General features: G+C 48.4%; 1 protein-coding gene across 2 annotated transcripts in view; it reads left to right on the top strand.

The window, feature by feature from the left end:
* Nucleotides 1-5488: 5488 nt before the first annotated feature.
* GXYLT2 (glucoside xylosyltransferase 2) overlaps nucleotides 5489-23521 on the top strand; it is an 87430-nt gene continuing 69397 nt past the window's right edge. Inside the window, exon 1 of one of the 2 annotated variants that reach the window (XM_089654800.1) lies at nucleotides 5489-5936. In XM_089654800.1, coding sequence (XP_089510926.1) covers nucleotides 5614-5936 — 323 coding nt within the window. In that variant the 5' untranslated portion in view covers nucleotides 5489-5613. Of the gene's footprint in view, nucleotides 5956-23521 lie in introns of both variants that reach the window. The other variant, XM_089654801.1, reaches the window with a different exon arrangement.

The raw sequence follows: 23521 nt of genomic DNA, 5'->3' as shown, positions 1-23521 counted from the left end.
TGTGATTCTGCGCAGCTGGCCCACACTGTAGCAGTAAAGCTACAGTTTTCGGTCCGGAACTGGATAAAAGTTAATTTCCAAGTAAGGATTATTGTGTATTGTTGCACTGAATCAGCTTGGACCAGTGGAAGTATTTATATGCCACACTTGTGGGACCACTGTAGAAGTGGAGAATCACTGTAGAAGTCACTGTGACTACGGTGATCACTGCTGTCTTCCGAGCCCTGCTGCATAGTGAACAAAAGGGGTCACTCGCTTGGGAGGGATATGGATCACAGAATGCAGCTTACTATGGGGGCACCCGCTGCTCCATGTGTCCATTCACACGCGGAGCCGTGGCTTGGCCCCACCACCTCTCTCCCTCCTCATTGGCTGACTGGCTGTGATTGACAGCAGTGGGAGCCAATAGCTCCTGCTTGCTGTCTCAGCCAAGGAAGAGACCCGAGACAGCAGAGGCTGTCATTCACATTGCTGGATTGCGATGAGGCTCAGATAAGTATTGGGGGGCTGGGGGCACTGCTGCACACATAGAATGCATGAAGGTAAATAAACCCTTCAGCCTTTACAACCAGTTTAACCTCTTTCGGTCTGGCCCATGCTGATAAATAGCCGGAAGGGAGCATTGCTGATGCGGGGAGAGTTTCTAAATGTTCCCCTGCATCCATTTCCTGTGCGCGCTCCCTGGGATCGTGCAGCACCGCGATCTGTGCGCTGGACACAGCAGAACACTGATCGCTGTATGGGAATGATGTGTAAGGTCCTGATTCATGTGATCAATGATTGGCCAATCAGCGATCACATGAACAGTAGTAAACATGATGTCACTTCCTGACTTGTGAGTTCTGTGAATGATCACAGAGGTCACATGGTACAAATCCATTCACAACAGCCTTGTACCATGTGATAAGCTGTGACCAATTACAGCTCTCACAGTATTTGTCAATGGCTGCAGGAGTGCAGCCATAGAGGAGAAATGATTGCTGTTACAGACTTTATAGGGTGTAAAAGTAATCAGTGTAAAAAAAAAAAAATCTTCCCCACCCCCAACAAGTAGTACAGTTACTATGGTGACACCCAGGGGCGGACTGACCATTTGGAAACTCTGGCACTGCCCGAGGGCCCGGGGTCAGTAGGGGGCCCCATGAGATGCCCCTGGTACCTTTTTCATAGGCATTTTTGAGTTTGGGCAAGGACACAGGGGCCCCATGACCTCCTATTGCCCGGGGGCCCCATGAGTTGTCAGTCCGCCCCTTGTGACACCCTACTGCTAGGGAGACAGTAAAAAAAAAATACATAAATAATAATATCAAAAAACTAAAATAAAAATGTAAAACTTTTTTTGAAAAATTATATATTTTTTTTTATAAACTGATTTGTTACTTTTTTTTTTACCAAAAAGGTAGCTGAATACTTTTTGGCCAAGATTTATGAAGAAAGATTAGTTGCAAAATTGTATAAGAAACAACATTTTTAGTCTTTTTTCATTTATATAGCAAAAAAATAAAAATCTCTGTGGTGAATAAATACCATCAAAAGTAAGTTGTTTTATCTGTATAGAAAAATGCTAAAAATGTAATTTAGGTGCAGTATTATATGACCGCCCAATCGTCGTTGAAAGCTAAAAATTGGCCGGGACTGGAAGGGGGTGAAAGTGGTTAAGCTTTGGCAAAAAAACCTGGAAGCTGATTGGTTTCTCTGCAGAGCTGCACCAGATTTTGCACTCTCCAGTTTTAGTAAATCAACACGTTAGTGCTTAGTGAGACAAGTACACACCATAGAGGGATATATTTTGTTCATTTTAAAGCTACTTTCACACTGATCCGCCGCAAAAACACAGCTAAAATGCATAGGCGTTTTTATTGAGCTTTTGCTGCACTTTCTGAGCATTTTTTTAAAGGACACGTGATTTAAAAACTGCTCCAAAAACACTTCTCAGAGGCGTTTTTGAGACATTTTTAAAGCGCTTTTCATTGATTTCAATGGGAAGAGGCTTTTTTGGGGCTTTTTTTTTACTCTCCAAACATACCCCAAAGATGCTGCAAGCAGGAGTTTTTACACCTCACCGCGACGCCTGAAAACATACATAGATATACATTCACATGCACAGGGAAGCAGTTTTCTTGAGCTTTTCACATGCTTTTTTTAACGCAAAAACGCTTGAAAAACTCAGTGTGAAAGCAGCCTAATGCTAGATTCACACCTATGCAGGTTGCGTTTGAGGCGTTTCTGCATTGCATTTTGCGTTTTTGCACTTGCGGGTTTGACGCATTTGTGATGCGTTCTTTTTTTTCCATTTTTTTCTTGTTGCTAGGCAGATTTTAAAATGAAAAATGCATCAAAAAGGCATAAAAAAATGCAGCAAAAACGCAAGAAATGCTTTTCTGCAGCATTCCCATTGAAGTCAAAACGCTGCAGAAAACGCTTAGGTGTGAACCTCAGGTAATGAAATGCTGGTTCTTTATCTTCATGCTTATGGCTAAATCCGAGTAATATAACCCCGCGGCAATACCGCCCCCCATCACATTCTGTGCCCCATGGGTCAGAACATTGTATCCATAGGGTTCCTTTACACCAGCAGCCTTTGGTTCAGTTGAGCAGCATTGCCCAAAACAAGTACACGGCAAACCGCCTTATGTCCTCTGGCTCCAGCTTACACCTACAGACTGCGTTGGGGTGTGCTGAAATAACATAGGACAGGTTGCGTTTTTGCGCACCGCCTTCTGATGCACTGTGAAGCACTGCAAGAAGCTGCAGCACATAAGAATCACATACACAGTGAAAAAGAAAAAAACGTCTGCACACGGATGTATTTTGGCATCTTTGCCTTGGGTTTCACGAGATCTTTGTCCCCTGAGAATTGTAATGAGTCTATAGGCTGGCTTTCACATCTGTGCGTTGTTATACAATCTGCATTTCACTGCTCATTAGGTTAGGTTCTATGTCTGCGCATTTTTTCAGTGTTTTTCGGGCATTTTTGATATATTTTATATGCATTTTCAGGCACTCCCAATGAAGTCTGTGCCAAAAAGGCGCATTGTCACACCCAAAAAAAGCACCGGCACTTGTTTCCAAGATGCAGGGAAGAGAAACACCCAGGTGTGACTGGTCTCCATAGAAGATCCTGGTAATCCTCCTATCATGCCATGTGGCCATACTAGGGCAAGCAACCCCACCCCCATGTGTAGGTGCAGCTATGGGGTGGGGAATGCCTGGGATGCAGTTGATTGGGTGTCTGTGGGCGCGAATGACACCTTCTTTTTCGGGTTCAGTCTGAAAACAAGTTTGGACCAAACCCCAGCTCATCCTGGCGCCAACATGGCAGCATAAGGTCACATGGTGAGATGTGATCATTAACTTCTGAGCTTGCGTGTCCTCTGACTCATTTCTATTCAAACATCAAAATTGCGCTTTTTTTTTTTTACTACAATCAGCTGTGGATTGGGTCATTCCCTGCCCAGCACCCCACATAAGCAAAGGGGCAGGTCACTGGTGGTGTCAGTGCCCTTATGAGGACACATATCCATAGTCTATATCATTGGCTAATATGGGTATGTGTCCATATATGTAAGGGCACTGACATCATCAGCATCCCACCCTTTGTTTACATACGGTCCATATAAGAGCACTGATGTCATCAGCACCTACCCCTTTGTTTACATATATATTTTATATAAGGGCACTGATGTCATCTGCATCCCGCCCCTTTGCTTACATATGGACATGTGTCCACATAAGGGCACTGACATCACCAACACCCCCCTTGTTTACATATGGACATGTGTCCACATAAGGGCACTGACATCATCAGCATCCCTCTCCTTTGTTTACATATGAACATGTGTCCACATATGGGCACTGACATCATCAGCATCCCTCTCCTTTGTTTACATATGGACATGTGTCCACATAAGGGCACTGACATCATCAGCATCCCTCTCCTTTGTTTACATATGGACATGTGTCCACATAAGGGCACTGACATCACCAGCATCCCCTTTGTTTACGTGTCCATATAAGAGCACTGACATCACCAGCATCCTTTGTTTACATGTGTCCATATAAGGACACTGATGTTATCAGTATCCCGCCCCTTTGTTTACATATAAGCATGTGTCCATATAAGGGCACTGACATCATCGGGATCCCTTCCCTTTGTTTACATATGAACATGTGTTCATGTAAAGGCAGTGCCACCTCCAGAATCCTGTCCTTATGTTTCCCTGGGCTGAAGGGTGGGAAATGACCTAGGAAATGACCCAGCCCGCAGCTGATTGGACTGAAAACCCCCCACAATGTTACGTTTTGGATAAAAATGAGTTTGGAGGACTCCTAAGTTCATTCTTCTTTCGTATTTTCCAACTATCAATTGAAATACACGCAGGGTTGAGCTGTGTTTTTAGTGCCCCCAAGTGCACCCCATTCTGCTGCAAAGGCGGTGCACAGAGGCGTCCACATTCCCCAATAGCAATGCTTCACGCCTGCGTCAAAAAATACAGCGCCTGCGTCAAAAACTGCCACTCCTGCGTCAAAAACTACCAAGCCTGCGTCAAGAACTACCGCGCCTGCGTCAAAAAACTGCCGCTCCTGCGTCAAAAACTACCGCACCTGCGTCAAAAACTACCGCTCCTGCGTCAAAAACTGCCGCTCCTGCGTCAAGAACTACCACGCCTGCGTCTAGAACTGCCGCTCCTGCGTCAAGAACTGCAGCGCCTGCGTCAAAAACTGCCGCTCCTGCGTCAAGAACTGCCGCTCCTCTGTCAAAAACTGCCAAGACTGCATCAAAAACTACCGCGACTGCATCAAGAACTACCGCGCCTCTGTCAAAAACTACCGCTCCTGCTTCAAAAACTACCGCTCCTGCGTCAAAACCTACCTCTCCTGCGTCAAGAACTACCGCGCCTCTGTCAAAAACTACCGCTCCTGTGTCAAAAACTACCGCTCCTGCGTCAAAAACTGCCGCTCCTGCTGGCCGAACACAGCCCAGACCACTGAGGAAGCGCTGCAAACATCCCGAAACATGTGAAACGCATTGATACAATTATGGGGTTAAAACTGGCAGTGAGGAAGAATCCCATCACCTCCTTACTGCCTGTCAAATGCCTCTAATAAGCAATCCGAACGCAGATCGCTTTTCAGAGGTGCAATTGTCTTCTTTTTTTTTGAGCCTATACTTAGCCCGGGTACAAATGAATTGGACTACAAATCCCCAAATGCCCTTCAATGGGACAATGTTGCTGTGTGAACACTTGGAGGATGCAAGTCCCCCCTAGACAGGATTGTGACAATGGAGAGATCTTCCAGCTGCGAGTTCGAATCCCACTGTCTGCATGGAGTGTGTCCGTCCTCCCCCCAGTCCAGGGGACTATAAATCCGGTGTCATGTGTGGACAATGGTGGGGGCGCTGTGTGTGGATCCGGTCCCCCCCCCATGCCAGGCTCTCCTCCTATGTGTCGGAATGGACAGAAGAGCTCCTCCAGTCCTCCCTCCTCCCCTCCCCCTCCCCCCCCTCTCGGATACGTGGTGCCTGGACGCCGCTCCGGGGCTCCGGCTGACAATGGTGAACCGAGCCGCTCCCCCCGGGGCTCAGCGCTCCCCCGGACCCCCTCCGACACCATGAGGATCCACGGCAAGCTGCTGGCCGCTGTGCTGAGCCTGGGGGGGCTGATCGTCGGCTACCTCCTCCTGGGCTACTCCACCGGATCCACCGCCCCCATCCACACCGACACCCCCGCTCCCTTCAGACAGGAGCCCCGGGACCAGGGGGACCCCCGAGACCGGAGGGAGCCCCGACACCAGGGAGACCCCCGAGACCACAGGGACCTCCGACACCAGGGAGACCGGAGAGATCCCCGACACCAGGGAGACCGGAGAGACCCCAGAGAGCAGAGGCTGAAGAGGAAGAAGAGCGATGCCAAAGGGAGCCCCCCTAGAGTCAGGTATTGGGGGGCATGACAGGTCAGACTTGTAAAGGGGCAGCTGCTGTACAGTCAAGTAAGGGGGGGGGGGGTAATAGTTTGCTTGACAAGTCTGCAGGGGCAACTGCTGCAGAAGCTCTTGGGGCGGGAGGGGGGTGTTGCAACAGAACTTTTTTTTTTGCAGAAAAAGTGGGCAGCTCCTGCAGAACATTTTGGGAAAAGTGAAGCCTGTAGACAACTGTTGCAGAACCTCTTGGGAAGGGGGGGGGAGATGTGGGGAACTATTGCAGAACCTTTTGGGAAGGGGGGGGGGATGTGGGGAACTGTTGCAGAACCTCTTGGGAATGGGGGGGGGGGGGATGTGGGGAACTATTGCAGAACCTTTTGGGAAGGGGGGGGGGATGTGGGGAACTATTGCAGAACCTCTTGGAACCTCTTGGCAAAGGGGGGGATGTGGGGAACTGTTGCAGAACCTTTTGGGAAGGGGGGGCTGTGGGGAACTGTTGCAGAACCTTTTGGGAAGGGGGGGATGTGGGGAACTGTTGCAGAACCTCTTGGGAAGGGGGGGGGAACTGTTGCAGAACCTTTTGGGAAGGGGGGGGGATGTGGGGAACTGTTGCAGAACCTCTTGGGAAGGGGGGGGTGTGGGGAACTGTTGCAGAACCTTTTGGGAAGGGGGGGGGATGTGGGGAACTGTTGCAGAACCTCTTGGGAAGGGGGGGATGTGGGGAACTGTTGCAGAACCTCTTGGGAAGGGGGGGGTGTGGGGAACTGTTGCAGAACCTTTTGGGAAGGGGGGGGGGATGTGGGGAACTGTTGCAAAACCTTTTGGGAAGGGGGGGGGATGTGGGGAACGGTTGCAAAACCTTTTGGTAAGGGGGGGGGGGTGTGGGGAACTGTTGCAGAACCTTTTAGGAAGGGGGGGATGTGGGGAACTGTTGCAGAACCCCTTGGGAAGGGGGGGGGGTGTGGGGAACTGTTGCAGAACCCCTTGGGAAGGGGAGGGTACTGTTGCAGAACCTCTTGGGAAGGGGGGGGATGTGGGGAACTGTGCCAGAACCTCTTGGAAAGGGGGGGGGATGTGGGGAACTGTTGCAGAACCTCTTGGGAAGTTGGGAAGGGGGGGGAATGTAGGCAACTGCTGCAGAACCTCTTGGAGGGGGACACGGGGCGCAGACTTTCTTAAGAGGGGAGCTGCTGCAAAACCTCTTAATAAGGGAATGGGGCAGCTGCTAAAAAAAATGGGAATGGGGGGGGGGGATGTGGGCAACTGCTGTAGAACCCGGGGGGGGGGATGTGGGCAACTGCTGTAGAACCCGGGGGGAGGATGTGGGCAACTGCTGAAGAACCTGGCAGGGGGGATGTGGGCAACTGTTGTAGAACCCGGGGGGGGGGGGGGAAGATGTGGGCAACAGCTGTAGGACCTGGGGGGGATGTGGGCAGTTACTGCTGAACATTTTGGGATGGGGAAGAACCTCTTGGAGGGGGCGGATGGGGGGGGGGGGGGATGTGGACAACTGCTGTAGAACCCTTTGAACAGGGAAGGGCAGCTTCTGCAGAACATTTTGGAGTGGGGGTAGCTGCTACGGAACCTCTTGGGGGGCAGCTGGTTCAGATCCTCGAGAACCTCCTCTTGGAGGGGGGCTGCTGTAGACCTTAGGAGGGGAGCTGCTGCTGAACCTTATGGGGAAGGGGGAGCAGCTGCTGCAGAACTTCTTAGGGGAACAGTTACTGCAGAACATCCTAGCAGCTGGCTGAGGGCATTAAATGATCGATAAGCCGGCTCTTCTGCTTTCAAAGTTTTGGCTTCTGCAGGGTAGTTCGGAGAATGTGGCCCAATGTCAATGCAGCACAGATTCAGCGGGGGGGGGGGGGGGGGAGATCTGTTATGGGAGGTCTGCAGTGAATCGTTTGATTTTTCATGACTGATTAAACCCATGTGAACGTCTCTCCAGATGTGAAGACATGGAAGGGTTAACTCTCCAGTAATAGTCTGCAGTTGTGCTTCAGATGTGGTTGATGGGGATATCTGCGTTCTCAGCATGACTTCTATTCAGTGGAGTGCTCCTGTCTATTAGTGTGGGGAGGAGAGGGGGTACGGAGGGTCATCACTTATCTCAGAGGGATACCACAGGATTGTGATGATCCAACTGTCCAGTCCTCCCAAAGCTAACATTTCAGCCCGAACAATACCTGTTAATGTTGCAGAATTATACTGTGCTCCTATTCTACTCTCTGACATGACAACACAGCTATGAATTCCTAACACGTGGTGTCAGCCCTGCCTACTTCATTTCTGATGGATTACAAACTGCGCAGATCTCTTCTCATCTCCTCCCCCCCCTTTGCTCATTTCCTTGACCCCTCCTCCTCCACTCTATGACCCCTCCTCCTGTATAGAAGTTGTCAACTCCTAGGATATCTGACAAAATCATTTGGTATTTTGTACACTTATTGAACAGATATTATTTATTACAGGTACTTATATAGCGCCATCAATTTATGTAGCGCTTTACATATATATTGTACATTCACATTAGTCCCTAACCCTCAAGGGGTGTACAATCTAAGGTCCCTAACTCACATTCATACATACACATACTAGGGACAATTTTAGACAGAAGCCAATTCACCTACCAGCAGGTCTTTGTAGTGTGGGAGGAAACCGGAGTACCTGGAGGAAACCTACGCAGGCACAGGGAGAACATGCAAACTCCAGGCAGGTGGTGCTGTGGTTGGGATTCGAACCAACAACCCTAGTACTGCCAGGCGGAAGTGCTAACCATATAGCTACTGTGCTGCCCAATATTACAATACACTTCCAATGATATACTTAACGGATCGGACTGGAGCAAATAAGAAAAGTTCATTAATGGGGTTTACTTGCCCTTTAAATACGTATACTCATGCTGGGATTTGTAGTTCCCCCCCTTATCCAGTTACCCACGTGGTGCTGAAGGCTGGCTAATCCCTCATTCTATTCTGGCGGCACTCAGAAGCATGGTAAATGGCAGCACTGAGAGCGATTACAGCGGCATTAAGTGAATTATTTGCTTGGTCTAGGAGGAAATGTATTACCGTATACGCCTCAGTAGTGTCATTATATTAATAGAAGCAAGGTTTAATGTGAGCGTTGCCAAAGAAAGTCATATGCAGGCATAAAGTTTGCGGCGCTGCGAGCGAACGGCAGATTTTACATCGCGGAGCGCAATTAGTGCAGCTGTCTTCATCGGGGGTCAGTTATAGAAACCGCAATGGTCATTAGCCTTCTCGTTATCAAAATGTGAAGGTACTTTTTAAATGTGCTGCCACCTTATTTCCACATTTTATTGTCCATCTTTGCGTGTGTTGGCCCCCTAATTCATATTAAGGGCTCGTACCCACATAGCATAAAAACTGGGCATATTATCACATCTGGACAGCACAGGAACAGTCAAAATGAATGACAGGCTGCAATACATAGCTATTTGGGGACCAAGGCCCCAAACACGGGATCTCTGCATTCATGGTTTATGTTACTGTGTCGGCCGGGACAAGGGGTGGGCAGGAGGGGCGGCTGCCCTGGGCACTGTAGTATCATGTGCGATGGGGAGGGCACCACAAGGAGATTGTGGGAAGGAATATTTGAGAGGAGGAATTTGGGGGGTGGCAGGGGGTAATAATGGTTCTAGGATGGGAAATTTGGGGAAGTTTGCTAGAAGTGGTGATTTTGGGGGGGAAGAAGATTTAGCTAGGAGGGGGGATTTGGGGATTTTGTGCTAGGAAAGGTGGTACGGTAAAGGAGGAAAGGATTTGTGCTAGGTGGTGAAATATTTTGGGGGGGATTGGTGCTAGTAGGGATGACTGAGGGGAATTTGTGCTAGGAGAGGAATGTTTGGGGGGGTTTCATGCCAGGATGGGGGATTGGGGGAGGGGAATTTATGCTGGCAGGGGGGGATTTGGAGTTTGGGGGAAGGAGATTTGTGCTAGGAGGGGGAAATGTTTTTGTGGGGTTGTGCTGGGGGCATACAGGAAGAGAGAGAATTTGAGCTGGGGGGGGCAAAAATGTGTGCTGGGAAGTGAGATTTCAGCAGGGGGTGGATTTGTACTGCGAGGAGGGGGATTTATGCTTAGGGGGAAGCATGCAGATTAGTGCTCATCTTATTTCAGAGGTGTAGGGGATTTTTGCTGACACGTAATGTTTACAAATCATTGTTGAGAAATCACTTTGATAAACTCTCTCCCCCCCCCCCCTTGCATTTCTGGCCGTGGCTGTCTTGAGTAAGGGCAGATGATTTGTATAGCATTTATTTCCTGGAATCTATCTGACCTTAGCTCAGGCATGCAGGCAGAAGGGTGTGCTTAGCTAAGAAAGCCCATCCTCCCCTCCTGAAGTCTCCTGGGATGTCTGAGCTCATTTGTCAATTGACAGATTAAAACAAGTAAATACAATATACTTTCCTATCTATTTACTAATGTTGGCAGCATAAGGATTAAAAATAGTCAATGTTGATTGAGAGAGTTACATTTTGCTTTAAAACAATTGCAGGTGAAAGCACAGAACAAAGAAGTATTTTTAACGCTTTTACTTTTTACTTGCTAACTTTTCTCGAAATGTCAGCCTGTGCTGACCCAGCTCCTCTGTCCCTCTCTTCCCTATATCCTTTTATGTAGCTGACTGGTGAGGAGGGGGGTGTACCATAGAGTGTCGCTTTAGTGACACCTCTTAGTCTCCTGACATCACATCCAAGATGGTGGCACTCAGCGGTAGCCTCAGGGCTTTTAGAAATCAGCACAAGGGAGGCTTTTACAGGTAAATAACACACATGAAATGCTTTCAATGTACATATCTTCTAGGAAGATTGTTCTTGAGATGTATAGACTGGCGAGGATTGGTCTGGCGAGGAATGGTCTGGCGGGGTATGGTCTGGCGAGGAATGGTCTGGCGAGGAATGGTCTGGCGAGGTATGGTCTGGCGAGGTATAGTCTGGCGAGGTATAGTCTGGCGAGGAATGGTCTGGCGAGGAATGGTCTGGCGAGGAATGGTCTGGCGAGCAATGGTCTGGCGGGGTATGGTCTGGCGAGGAATGGTCTGGCCGGGTATGGTCTGGCGAGGAATGGTCTGGCCGGGTATGGTCTGGCCGGGTATGGTCTGGCCGGGTATGGTCTGGCGGGGTATGGTCTGGCGGGGTATGGTCTGGCGAGGAATGGTCTGGCGAGGTATGGTCTGGCGCGGTATGGTCTGGCGAGGAATGGTCTGGCGGGGTATGGTCTGGCGAGGAATGGTCTGGCGCGGTATGGTCTGGCGAGGAATGGTCTGGCGGGGTATGGTCTGGCGAGGAATGGTCTGGCCGGGTATAGTCTGGCGGGGTATGGTCTGGCGGGGTATGGTCTGGCGAGGAATGGTCTGGTGAGTAATGATCTGGCGGGGTATGGTCTGGCGGGGTATGGTCTGGCGGGGTATGGTCTGGCGAGCAATGGTCTGGCGGGGTATGGTCTGGCGGGGTATGGTCTGGCGGGGTATGGTCTGGTGGGGTATGGTCTAGCGAGGAATGGTCTGGCGGGGTATGGTCTGGCGGGGTATGGTCTGGCGGGGTATGGTCTGGCGGGGTATGGTCTGGCGGGGTATGGTCTGGCGGGGTATGGTCTGGCGGGGTATGGTCTGGCGAGAAATGGTCTGGCGGGGTATGGTCTGGCGGGGTATGTGTAACGGACATGTAAGATTTGAGTGGAAATATGGTATCATAGCCATGACAGGTTGAGTAGATTAGATTATGTCAGGCCCTTTCATTGCAAAGGTGTGTGCAGGAACAGTCTGGTCATTAAGGATGTACATTGAGCCCCTGGGCAGTAGGGAAATGAATAGAAGGTACAAACAAATGATCTGGGATCAGATGTGTATGTATACACAATTCCTCAATAGGCCTTACAGACCCAATCATCATATAGCATTAATTAGTCTAAAGCCAGGTTCCTGGATGTGACAACTTTTGTGTGTCAATCAGGTTATCACCTTCTGAGGAAAACCAGTGACAGCAGACAGACTGTCTGCCTTTTGTGGAAAGCTCTATAAGTAATATTCACATCAAAGAAGTATGTTTAATCTCTTACAAAAGCCAAAATATTAGTTGGAGAGATATGAACAAGCTTCCTTTGTGCAGGCCATTCTGTACACTACATTTACATATAAGAATCATATTTGTGGCTTGGGGAGGAAGCCAGGGAAATGCATGGAATGATTAGATGACGCGGGGGTGCGACAGTCGGATGGTGTTTGGTACTGTTGCGATCGGGCTGACGCGCTGGTGTCAGAAATCCAATCCCCGACTTGGTGTTCAGGCCAGTCTCGGCCCAATTGAACTTGGGCAGGTCCATACACAGTACCTCTTGTGGGCAGGTCAGGACCACCTCCCCCAGAGTCAATTGGCCGAAGACTAATGTCCCGCCCATGTCCAAATCGCAATAAATTGAACGCACGGACATTTGGACAGGGTGATCCGTACGGAGCTGGTTCGATTGACCAATGGATTGCTAAGTTTCTGGCTTGCTCCAGCCGCAGGGTAAAGTGTTATTCTGTCTTTTTATTCCCCTTTTATTTTATAGTAATTAGTCATTTGTGTGTCTTCTTATATCTTTGTATTTCTGTAACTTTTTATATTTTGTACATATTTTATGCACTGCCCACTTTGGGAAATTAAATCTTAAAATTAATTAGTGAACTTCTGTGTATTTAAGCACGTGCTCATATCTTCGGAGAGACTAGATTGGTGAGACTAGATCGGAGAGATTAGATTGGGTTATATTGTATTGTATTTTAGTGCCTTTAAAACGCTCGGTTAAGCTCATTGCCAATCTGTATGCAACTGCACTGTGAGTGGGCAGATTGCACGCAGATTGCAAAGGTAACAGATCTGCCAGACGGAGATCTGTGTGTGTGTGGTGTCTCAACAGACCATTCTGCGGATAAACTGTTGGGTGGTGGCAGGCTACCTTTGTGGTGCGTCTGGTGTGGGGGTGTGTGGACAGTGGAAGGGTTATCAACACCGGGGTTCAAGCTAGGATAGCTGAAGGGACCTTTAGAAGGGTGTGTGATTACTAAGCTGGTCCTCAACTCTAATCAGGGCACCAGGTTGTATGTAAGATCGTATCTGCCAGTGCGTGGTCGACCAGCTGGATTGGAGTGGAGTCTCCATCTGGTGGTGGCCAGAGGTAGTGCGGGCTGTGAAAAGGTATCACGGCTGATCTTATATACGGTTTGAGATATTCAAGTGTAAATCCCTTTATTATCCCCTCTTTACCACCCTGTCGCGGCCGCACGCGTGTGTCGCGGTTAGCTAGTCGCTGTGGGCGTGGCGTGTGGTGGACACGTGACAGGGTGATCGTTTAACGAATCTTTGACAGTATGGTCTGGCGAGGAATGGTCTGGCGGGGTATGGTCTGGCGGGGTATGGTGTGGCGGGGTATGGTGTGGCGGGGAATGGTGTGGCGGGGAATGGTGTGGCGGGGTATGGTCTGGCGGGGTATGGTCTGGCGGGGTATGGTCTGGCGAGAAATGGTCTGGCGGGGTATGGTCTGGCGGGGTATGGTCTGGCGGGGTATGGTCTGGCGAGGAATGGTCTGGCGGGGTATGGTCTGGCGGGGTATGGTCTGGCGGGGTATGGTCTGGCGGGGTATGGTCTGGCGAGGAATGGTCTGGCGGGGTATGGTCTGGCGGGGTATGGTCTGGCGGGGTATGGTCTGGCGGGGTATGGTCTGGCGGGGTATGGTCTGGCGGGGTATGGTCTGGCGGGGTATGGTCTGGCGGGGTATGGTGTGGCGGGGTATGGTCTGGCGGGGAATGGTCTGGTGGGGTATGGTCTGGCGAGAAATGATCTGGCGGGGTATGGTCTGGCGAGGAATGGTCTGGCGGGGTATGGTCTGGCGGGGTATGGTGTGGCGGGGAATGGTGTGGCGGGGAATGGTGTGGCGGGGAATGGTGTGGCGGGGAATGGTGTGGCGGGGTATGGTGTGGCGGGGTATGGTGTGGCGGGGTATGGTGTGGCGGGGAATGGTGTGGCGGGGTATGGTGTGGCGGGGAATGGTGTGGCGAGGAATGGTCTGGCGGGGTATGGTCTGGCGAGGAATGGTCTGGCGGGGTATGGTCGGCGAGGAATGATCTGGTGACGATATATTTAAAGCGGACCTTTGGGTAACTTTACTGCATGAATACTTTCCTGCTTACAACTACTACTGTACTATTGTATCCAGAGCTGCATTCATTTTTATCCTTGGAGCCCTGCGTTCAGTTATATTTAAGGGTCGCACCAGAATCGCATAGCAATGCGGTCCATAATCTGCGTTTTGTGGGCTGTTAACAATGTATCGATACCCGCAGCAAATCTTAAAGGCGGTGCTTTTTGAATACGCTACTGAAAAATCAAATCGGAACACGCCTTTCCCACACCAAAAGTGAATGTCGACCTATCAGAACCCCCACAGCTGCTCCAGGGATTTGAAATCCTTGCTCGTCTCCCTCTTCTCCATGCAGCACTTCCTGTATGGAGCAGATTGATTCTGATTGGTTATAGTGAATTGAACTGGTGCATCCAAGAAGTGCTGCACAGAGTTAAAGTGATATTATTATTATTATTATTTTAATAGCATGTCAGAGCAGCCCTGATCCTCTTTCTTTTTTTTTTTTTTTTCTCTGGACCCCTGCCGGTGCTCCTGGCTCCTCCCCCTTGACCAGTGCCCCCAATAGCAAGTTGCTTGCTAAGGGGGCACTAGTGTGTGCTTGCTCCCGAGCCCCACTCTATGCATTCATAAGACAGAGCTGTTCCTCGGCCCCGCCTCCCACTCTCTGCTCATTGGCTCACTGTCTGTGATTGACAGTGGAGGAAGCCAGTGGCTCAGCCAATGAGGAGAGAGAGACCTGGAGCACCCAAGGCTTCCGTGCACATCGCTGGATTGAGAGGGGGCTCAGGTTAGGGGCTGTGGGGGGAGCACAAAACGGAAGGTTTTTTACCTTCAGTCTTTACAAACACGTTTGGTTCACACTGATGCGGTATCAGAGCGATTTCTGCTGTAACAGGTATGAATTGAATGCGATTTCTGAGGGGACTAGGTATAACGGGATGACGTTCACACCACACCCGCACTAAACTCTCACAGGACCCTTTTTTTGCACCGGATCAAATTTGCACCGCATGTATGTGAACAGCCTGCACTGGAAATAATGCTTTTGTAGATTGCATGCGAATCTATGCTTTTCGGATCACATCTGATCTGCATAGAATCCGCATCAGTGTGAACCAGCAGTATGTATTTCAATTCCCAGGATCGCTGGAGTGGCTGTGGGGGTGCTGACAGCTCGGCAACCCTGGAAATAAAAGATAAAATAACAGAACTGGCTTTTACTGCACTACTCACTTTCAGGGCTAGTTCACACTGGATGCAGTACAGTGCACTTTTTTTCTGCATAAAAAATGCATGCACAGTGTTTTCCATGTATTCCAATGGTCCTAGTTCACACCAGTGCAGTCAGTTCCAGTCAGTTTCCTGTTCTGGAAAAAAAGTAGAACATGGTGCATTTTGTTCTGCACAGAACCATACTGGAACACAGTGGTGTGAACTGTAAGCAAAAACTTATCCAGAATGCATCTGGAGTGCATTTTTCTGGTGTGAATAGGCCCTAAGGGCTAGTTCACACTAGATGCAGTTCAGTGCACTTTTTTTCTGCATCAAACATGCATGCAGAGTGTTTTCCATGTATTCCAATGGTCCTAGCTCACACCAGTGCAATCAGTTCCAGTCAGTTTTTTGTGCAGAAAAAAAAAGTAGAACATGCTGCATTTTTTTCTGCACAGAACCATACTGGAACATGGCAGACTGCAGCAGAACTGCACCGGAACTGCATGTGGTGTGAACTGTAAGCAAAAAGAGATTTCCCCATGCAGTACTTTTTTTGTTCCACTAGGTGTGCTCAGTCTGGTGGGCAGCATCATCCAATTCACTTCCACTCAGCTTGTGAATGGACAGTGAACTGAGAAGCAGCACAGTGATGAGCTCATCTCTCTGCTCTCTCCACCTATCAGCATGCTTCATGACAACACATGAAATCTTTGCCTACTTGTACCACTCTTTCCTCTCACCTTCCAGCATTGCTGTATGGGGATTGCAGGAGTCTGATACCAGGTCACACTAAGGTACTTACACTGCCTGCATTTAAAAAAAAAAAAATCGCTTAGCTGCACATATTTGTGTCTTTTATATCTTCCTGAAGTTCAGATGTGATTGTTCTAGGCACTTTAACCTCCCTGGCGGTATTCCCGAGTGTAGCTCGGGGTAAAGTTTCAGCACCACAAGCGGTAACCCCGAGCTACACTCGGGAATACACTGCAGCATTGCTCCGGGATCTCTTCTGCACTTACCTTGTCCTGCGCTCCCGCGATGTCCCTCCTGCAGTGTCCCCGGCAATGTCCTCCGGCCGATGCTGGCATCTGTCTTCCGGGTTCCTGCGACGTTGGGACGTACGGGGGACGGAACGGCGGGAAATTTGAAAATTGTAAAAGTGACGTTCACTAAATACACTAAAATCACATAGTATAACATTCCTGTATCAAACCATTTCACATACATTTTGTCCCGAGTGTTTTGTCCGGCGCCCTGCCTGCATTTTTACTGTTCTTTCTGCCTGAAAACTGAGAAACGTCCATGGCGTCCAAAAAGCGTCCCTTTAGGTCAAAAGCGGTTTTAGACCGGCTAGAGAACAGCGATAGTAAATCAGAACCACTTGCAGAATTGAGTGATAATGATTCGTGGGGAAATTCATCATCAGACACTGAAAACGATTTTGCGACTTTGCTCAGTGATGTGCGAACTTGGCGCTATATTTCAAATTTCAGTGTTTTTGGTTTGATTATATTATTGAATTAAATTTATTATTATATTATTATTTTTTTTATGATTATTTATTAAATTATAATTTATGATTTCGTGTTTCAAATTTTATCATCCCCGGGATGTTTACTAGACTCTTGTTCAGACAGATTTCAGTGAGTTATTCCTAAAAATTACAGGCCTACAATAAACAAATACATATTTTCATGCAAAAAAATGTACCGCTTTGAGCACAGAAATATGGACATAATCAGACCGCTAGGGAGGTTAAAATCGAATTCTAATACCTAGCCGCTAGCATGTTTGTATATTGAAGACTTGTCTATATCCCCGAGTGTGTCCAATCTGCAGTGTGTGTTGGATTTTGGCCGAAGGGAAGGTTCCAGATGTGGTTTGTTTCCAGGCTGTAGACATGATGTTTTGGTGGATGGTCAGTCTGTATTCCAGCTTGGCTCCATAACACATTGAAACTTTATGTTCCGTTGGAAATGTTTGAATATCTTAATCTTCAGCGAGCTGGCCAGGCGTCTTCGTGTTGTGTAATAAAAGTTTGGATGGCGCTCCGTGTATGTTTCATTTTCCGCCTTAATTGAAAATCTATTTCACGCTGTAAAAAAAAAAAAAAAAAAAAAGAAGAATAAATACACACTTTGTGATTTTTTTTTTTAAAGAGGTAAGTAAAAATTGGATGGGGGGTGGATTGAGTGAGTCAACTGCTTTTGGCTGCGTTATTCGGGCAGGCTTCTCGTAACAACCCCTTCTGTGATCATTACAAAATTCAGCAAGGGAATCTCACTTTTTCTGCTTCACTCTGTGAAATTAAAGGTAAACACAAGCAGATATAAAAGGCACAAATTGAGGCAGCTCTGTGTTCAGTAAAACATCATTAAAGCGGAGCTTCAGTCACCACATAAAAAAAAAAATAAAAACTGTAGCTGCTGACTTTTAAAAAGACAGCCACTTACCTGTCCCACGATCCTTCGGTGTCCTCACTGCAGCCCGTTTCACCGGCATCCTCTCTCCTTGGTGTCGGCATCCTTAGTGTGGGCACTCGGCTGTGACAGCTTTCAGCTTCACAGCCGGGTGCCCACTGCGCATGCGTGGGTAGCGCTGCACTTTCTGTGTGGTCCCGTAGTCTTCTGGGACCTTCAACGTGTTGCAGAAGACTACGGGGAGGGAGGGGGGAGGACAACTTCTGATCGCCTAGGTCATGGGTGTCTTACTAGCGGTTCTCCAGCTGTTGCTAAACTACAAGTCCCATGAGGCATTGCAAAATTGACAGTTACAAGCATGACTCCCAAAGGGAGAGGCATGATGGGACTTGTAGTTTGGCAAGAGCTGGAGCAGTTTGACACCCCTGGCCTAGGTGATTACAGCGGAAGTATGAGCAGACAGGGGCGTCCTTAGTGTTGGTGTCACCTGGTGCGGTAACACTTGGTGACACCCCCTCTGATGATCCCTGCAGAATGGATCGGATCTGCGGATTGGGGAGCATAATGGATCAGACTCTGATCCATTATGCTCAATCCACAGATCCAATCCATCCTGCGGGGATCGTGGGCTTTCTTTACAACTTACCTTTTCGTGGAGCGGGTCCGGTGTCACCCCGTGCGTTCGGTGTCACCCCGTGCGGGCCGCACCCCCTGTATCTGCCTTCGGGACGCCACTGGGAGCAGGTACCTGTCAAAACTGGGGACACGCTCCCCAAAAGTGCAACTCATTAATGGGGAACGGGGGGGGCGAAGCCTTAAAGTGGAACTCCCCGTTTTGGGTGGAGTTCTGCTGTAAATTTTTTTTCTTTTTTTGCCCATTGTGGGATGCAGGAAGGCTCCCACTGCTGTCTCAGGCAATGAAGGAGAGCCGGGACTCCCATTCACATCACTGGACAAAGATTGGGTTCAGGTAAGTGGGGGGAGCTGCACACTGAATGTTTTTTTACCTTCATGCATAGAATGCATAAAGGTAAAAAACCTTCAGCCTTTAAACCCCAAAAAACAAACATTTATTATATTGCAGCTTACCAATTCTTAGATATGATGGCTGCATTAGTTTTCTTTTTTAGGATTTTATGTTCACCTGGTGATCTTGCCAGTAAGTCTGTTGTTTTTCAACAGACCAAGCTATCCTGCAGATGTAGCAGCTAAAGGGTTGAGACAAACCATTTACCACTGACATGAGTGCCTATAATTGTCATCTTTTATTTATGTAAAACCTAACCCAAAAGGAAAAAAGTGTTACTGTAACTGCAAAGTGTAAAGTGTGAGCTGGATTTTGGTTTCAATTTGTTAGTTGTTACTAGCATATTTAGATACACTAACCCCCCCCCAGACTGACAATGCTGCTGTCTGCTGTGCCCCCTGTGATCCTTCATCCAGAATGGGGACACTCTAATACAGGAGGTATGGCAAGATCACCAGGTGAAAACAGAGGGGGAAAAGGCTGCAATATATAAAATTTTTTGGTAGGGGGTTTAATACTGCTTTAGGGGAGCAGAGGTCAATTAAAGTGTTACTAAACCCCAGACCATGCGTTCACGATATCGTGTCTCCCTGGACCCTGCATTCACTATATCCGGTCTCCCCGGACCCTGCGTTCACGATATCGTGTTTCCCTGGACCCTGCATTCACTATATCCGGTCTCCCCGGACCCTGCGTTCACGATATCGTGTTTCCCTGGACCCTGCATTCACTATATCCGGTCTCCCCGGACCCTGCATCCACTATATCTGGTCTCCCCGATCCCTGCATCCACTATATCTGGTCTCCCCGATCCCTGCATTCACTATATCTGGTCTCCCCGATCCCTGCATTCACTATATCTGGTCTCCCCGATCCCTGCATTCACTATATCTGGTCTCCCCGATCCCTGCATTCACTATATCTGGTCTCCCCGGACCCTACATTCACTATATCTGGTCTCCCTGGACCCTGCATTCACTATATCCGGTCTCCCAGGACCCTGCATTCACTATATCTGGTCTCCCCGATCCCTGCATTCACTATATCTGGTCTCCCTGGACCCTGCATTCACTTTATCTGGTCTCCCCGGACCCTGCATTCACTATATCTGGTCTCCCCGGACCCTGTATTCACTATATCTGGTCTCCCCGAACCCTGCATTCACTATATCTGGTCTCCCCAGACCCTGCATTCACTATATCTGGTCTCCCCAGACCCTGCATTCACTATATCTGGTCTCCCACAGTACACAGGACATGGAAATGCAATTATTTTAGTAAATATAAACTGCAAAATACATTTTCTTATCTTCAGTTAGATCGGTCTTGTGACTTCTATCAATGTTCAGCAGAGCACTGGTTAAAGCTTGTAGAAGGAGTTTTCTTTCTGCTCTAGGAGGATGCAGAACCCCTGACTTCTGTCTGGACAGTGCTGATTGGCCCTGTACTGATCACATGCACTCTCCCAAGGGGAAACCCCCCCCCCTCTAGCAATACACACCAAACTGAGCATGTGCAGAGCGACTCCACACGATATGTCTTTATCAGGAGATAACAGGTGGATACTGGAAGAAGGGGAGGGTCAGAGAAGTCAGGATCAACCAGTGTTTTTACACAATGCAGATGATTAACCCTTTAGGTTCCACAGTGCGTAAGCAAAAAAAAAAACAACCTCTCTCGCAATACACACTAAAGTGAGCATGTGCAGAGCGACTCCACACGATATGTCTTTATCAGGAGATAACAGGTGGACACTGGAAGAAGGGGAGGGCCAGAGAAGTCAGAATCAACCAGTGTTTTTACATAATGCAGATGATTAACCCCTTAGGTTCCACAGTGCGTAAGCAAAAAAAAAAACAACCTCTCTACCAATACACACTAAACTGAGCATGTGCAGAGCAACTCCACATGATATGTGTTTATCAGGAGATAACAGGTGGACACTGGAAGAAGGGGAGGGTCAGAGAAGTCAGGATCAACCAGTGTTTTTACATAATGCAGATGATTAACCCCTTAGGTTCTACGGTGCGTAAGCAAAAAAAAAAAGCAACCTCTCTAGCAATACACACTAAACTGAGCATGTGCAGAGCGACTCCATACAATATGTCTTTATCAGGAGATAACAGGTGGACACTGGAAGAAGGGGAGGGTCAGATAAGTCAGGATCAACCAGTGTTTTTACATAATGCAGATGATTAACCCCTTAGGTTCCACAGTGCGTAAGCAAAAAAGAAAACAACCTCTCTAGCAATACACACTAAACTGAGCATGTGTAGAATGGCTAGGGGTTCAGTTTGTCTTATCAGGAGATAAGACATGGACATTTGAACAAGAGGAGGGGCAGAGAAGACAGGATCAAACAGCCTTTTTACACAATGCAGAGGATTAACCCCTTAGGTTCCACAGTGCGTAAGCAAAAAAAAAAAAAAACAACCTCTCTAGCAATACACACTAAACTGAGCATGTGTAGAATGGCTAGGGGTTCAGTTTGTCTTATCAGGAGATAAGACATGGACATTTGAACAAGAGGAGGGGCAGAGAAGACAGGATCAAACAGCCTTTTTACACAATGCAGAGGATTAACCCCTTAGGTCCCACAGTGAGTATAACAAGCATGCTTTCCTGCATATACAGACTGATTGTACTGTTGTAGGGGGTTTAATTAAGGATCCTGCAGAGTAAATCCATTAATGAGGGACAATGAAGCAATAGGTAAGCAGCAGAGGATTTCAAGGCTCATTATTGAAAGTTCCAGTCTGCACATTGTTCTCTCCTATATGAAGGGAGCCAGCTTGTCTCACAAAAGCCCTCATTGTTTTGTATTGTGAGAGGCGTTTTTACTTTGACATTTAAATTCCTATCTCCTGCCTTGTCAGAAAACATTGCAGACATTCACACTCGCTATCTTCCACTTTCTGGGGGTTCTGGGCCGCGCTAGAGGCCAATTCCGCATCTTATTTGCATGCCGCTGCCTGGGGCTCGAGTGCTCCGATGACTTTGGCAGATAATCAAAAATGTTTTGATGTCTGCATAATAATAATGTTGGAAACCATCGCACATCTCCGCGTTGTATACGCTTCAATATCTGCAAATTAAAACGCCGTGTATCTGTCTCTGCGGAGCTATAAAACCAAACACAATGCAATTAAACAATAACAGATTTAAAGGGAAGCGATGGCCTCGAAGTATACATAAACACTGAGAAATAACGGCTCCTAGATGTTCCCTTTTGGTCTGTTAAATATACCACTTAAGAGGTTTATTTCTGTGTTAGATCTGCTACATAAGTGCAAAAATGTCTTATTGATCCTGCCAGAAATCCTGTGAGCTGATAATGTCCTGAGCTCACTGCCTCTGATGACAGTCATTGGTTACATTGTTCTCCCTTTGACTACAATTCAGCCTCCCCTCTTTTATAAATTTACCGAGATGGGGAGGTCATCTGTAGTCCTAATACATTAAAGTGATATTAAAGGCATAAATGTAAAAAGAATAAAATAACAAACACATCATAGTTACCTGTTCTCTGTAGTAGTTTTGCACAGAGCAATCCAGATCCTCCTCTTCTCAGGTCCCCCGCTGGCACTCGTGGACCCTCCCTCCTGTGAGGTGCCCATGCAGCAAGCAGCTTGCTATGGGGGCATCCGCTGCTCCGTGTGTCCATTCACGGTTTGGGCCCCCTCTCTTCTCATTGGCTCACTGGCTGTTATTGACAGCAGTGGGAGCCAATGGCTCCTGCTTTTGTCTCAGCCAATGAGAGGTTCCAGGATTGCCGAGACACCAGTGCACATCGCTGGATCGAGAGGGGGCTTAGGTGAGTCCCAGTTTGACACTATACTGCCCTAACCTGACACTATACTGACCTAGCCTGACACTATACTGACCTAGCTTGACACTATACTGACCTAGCCTGACACTATACTGACCTAGCCTGACACTATACTGACCTAGCCTGACACTATACTGACCTAGCTTGACACTATACCGACCTAACCTGACACTATACTGACCTAGCCTGACACTATACTGACCTAGCCTGACACTACACTGACCTAGCCTGACACTACACTGACCTAGCCTGACACTATACTGACCTAGCCTGACACTACACCGACCTTGACTGACACTATACCGACCTAGCCTGACACAATACTGACCTAGCCTGACGCTATACCGACCTAGCCTGCCACTATACTGCCCTAGCCTGACGCTATACCGACCTAGCCTGCCACTATACCGCCCTAGCCTGCCACTATACCGCCCTAGCCTGCCACTATACCGCCCTAGCCTGCCACTATACTGACCTAGCCTGACGCTATACCGACCTAGCCTGACACTACACCGACCTTGACTGACACTATACCGACCTAGCCTGCCACTACACCGCCCTAGCCTGACACAATACTGACCTAGCCTGCCACTATACCGCCCTAGCCTGCCACTATACCGCCCTAGCCTGACACAATACTGACCTAGCCTGCCACTATACCGCCCTAGCCTGACGCTATACCGACCTTGACTGACACTATACCGACCTAGCCTGCCACTATACCGCCCTAGCCTGCCACTATACTGACCTAGCCTGACGCTACACCGACCTTGACTGACACTATACCGACCTAGCCTGCCACTACACCGCCCTAGCCTGACACAATACTGACCTAGCCTGCCACTATACCGACCTAGCCTGCCACTATACCGCCCTAGCCTGACACTACACCGACCTTGACTGACACTATACCGACCTAGCCTGCCACTACACCGCCCTAGCCTGACACAATACTGACCTAG

This window comes from Staurois parvus, unplaced genomic scaffold (assembly GCF_062004578.1).
Source record: "Staurois parvus isolate SC_StPar_1 unplaced genomic scaffold, SC_StPar_1.0 ptg000799l, whole genome shotgun sequence".
Taxonomy (NCBI): domain Eukaryota; kingdom Metazoa; phylum Chordata; class Amphibia; order Anura; family Ranidae; genus Staurois; species Staurois parvus.
This window is presented reverse-complemented; position numbering and strand designations above follow the sequence as displayed.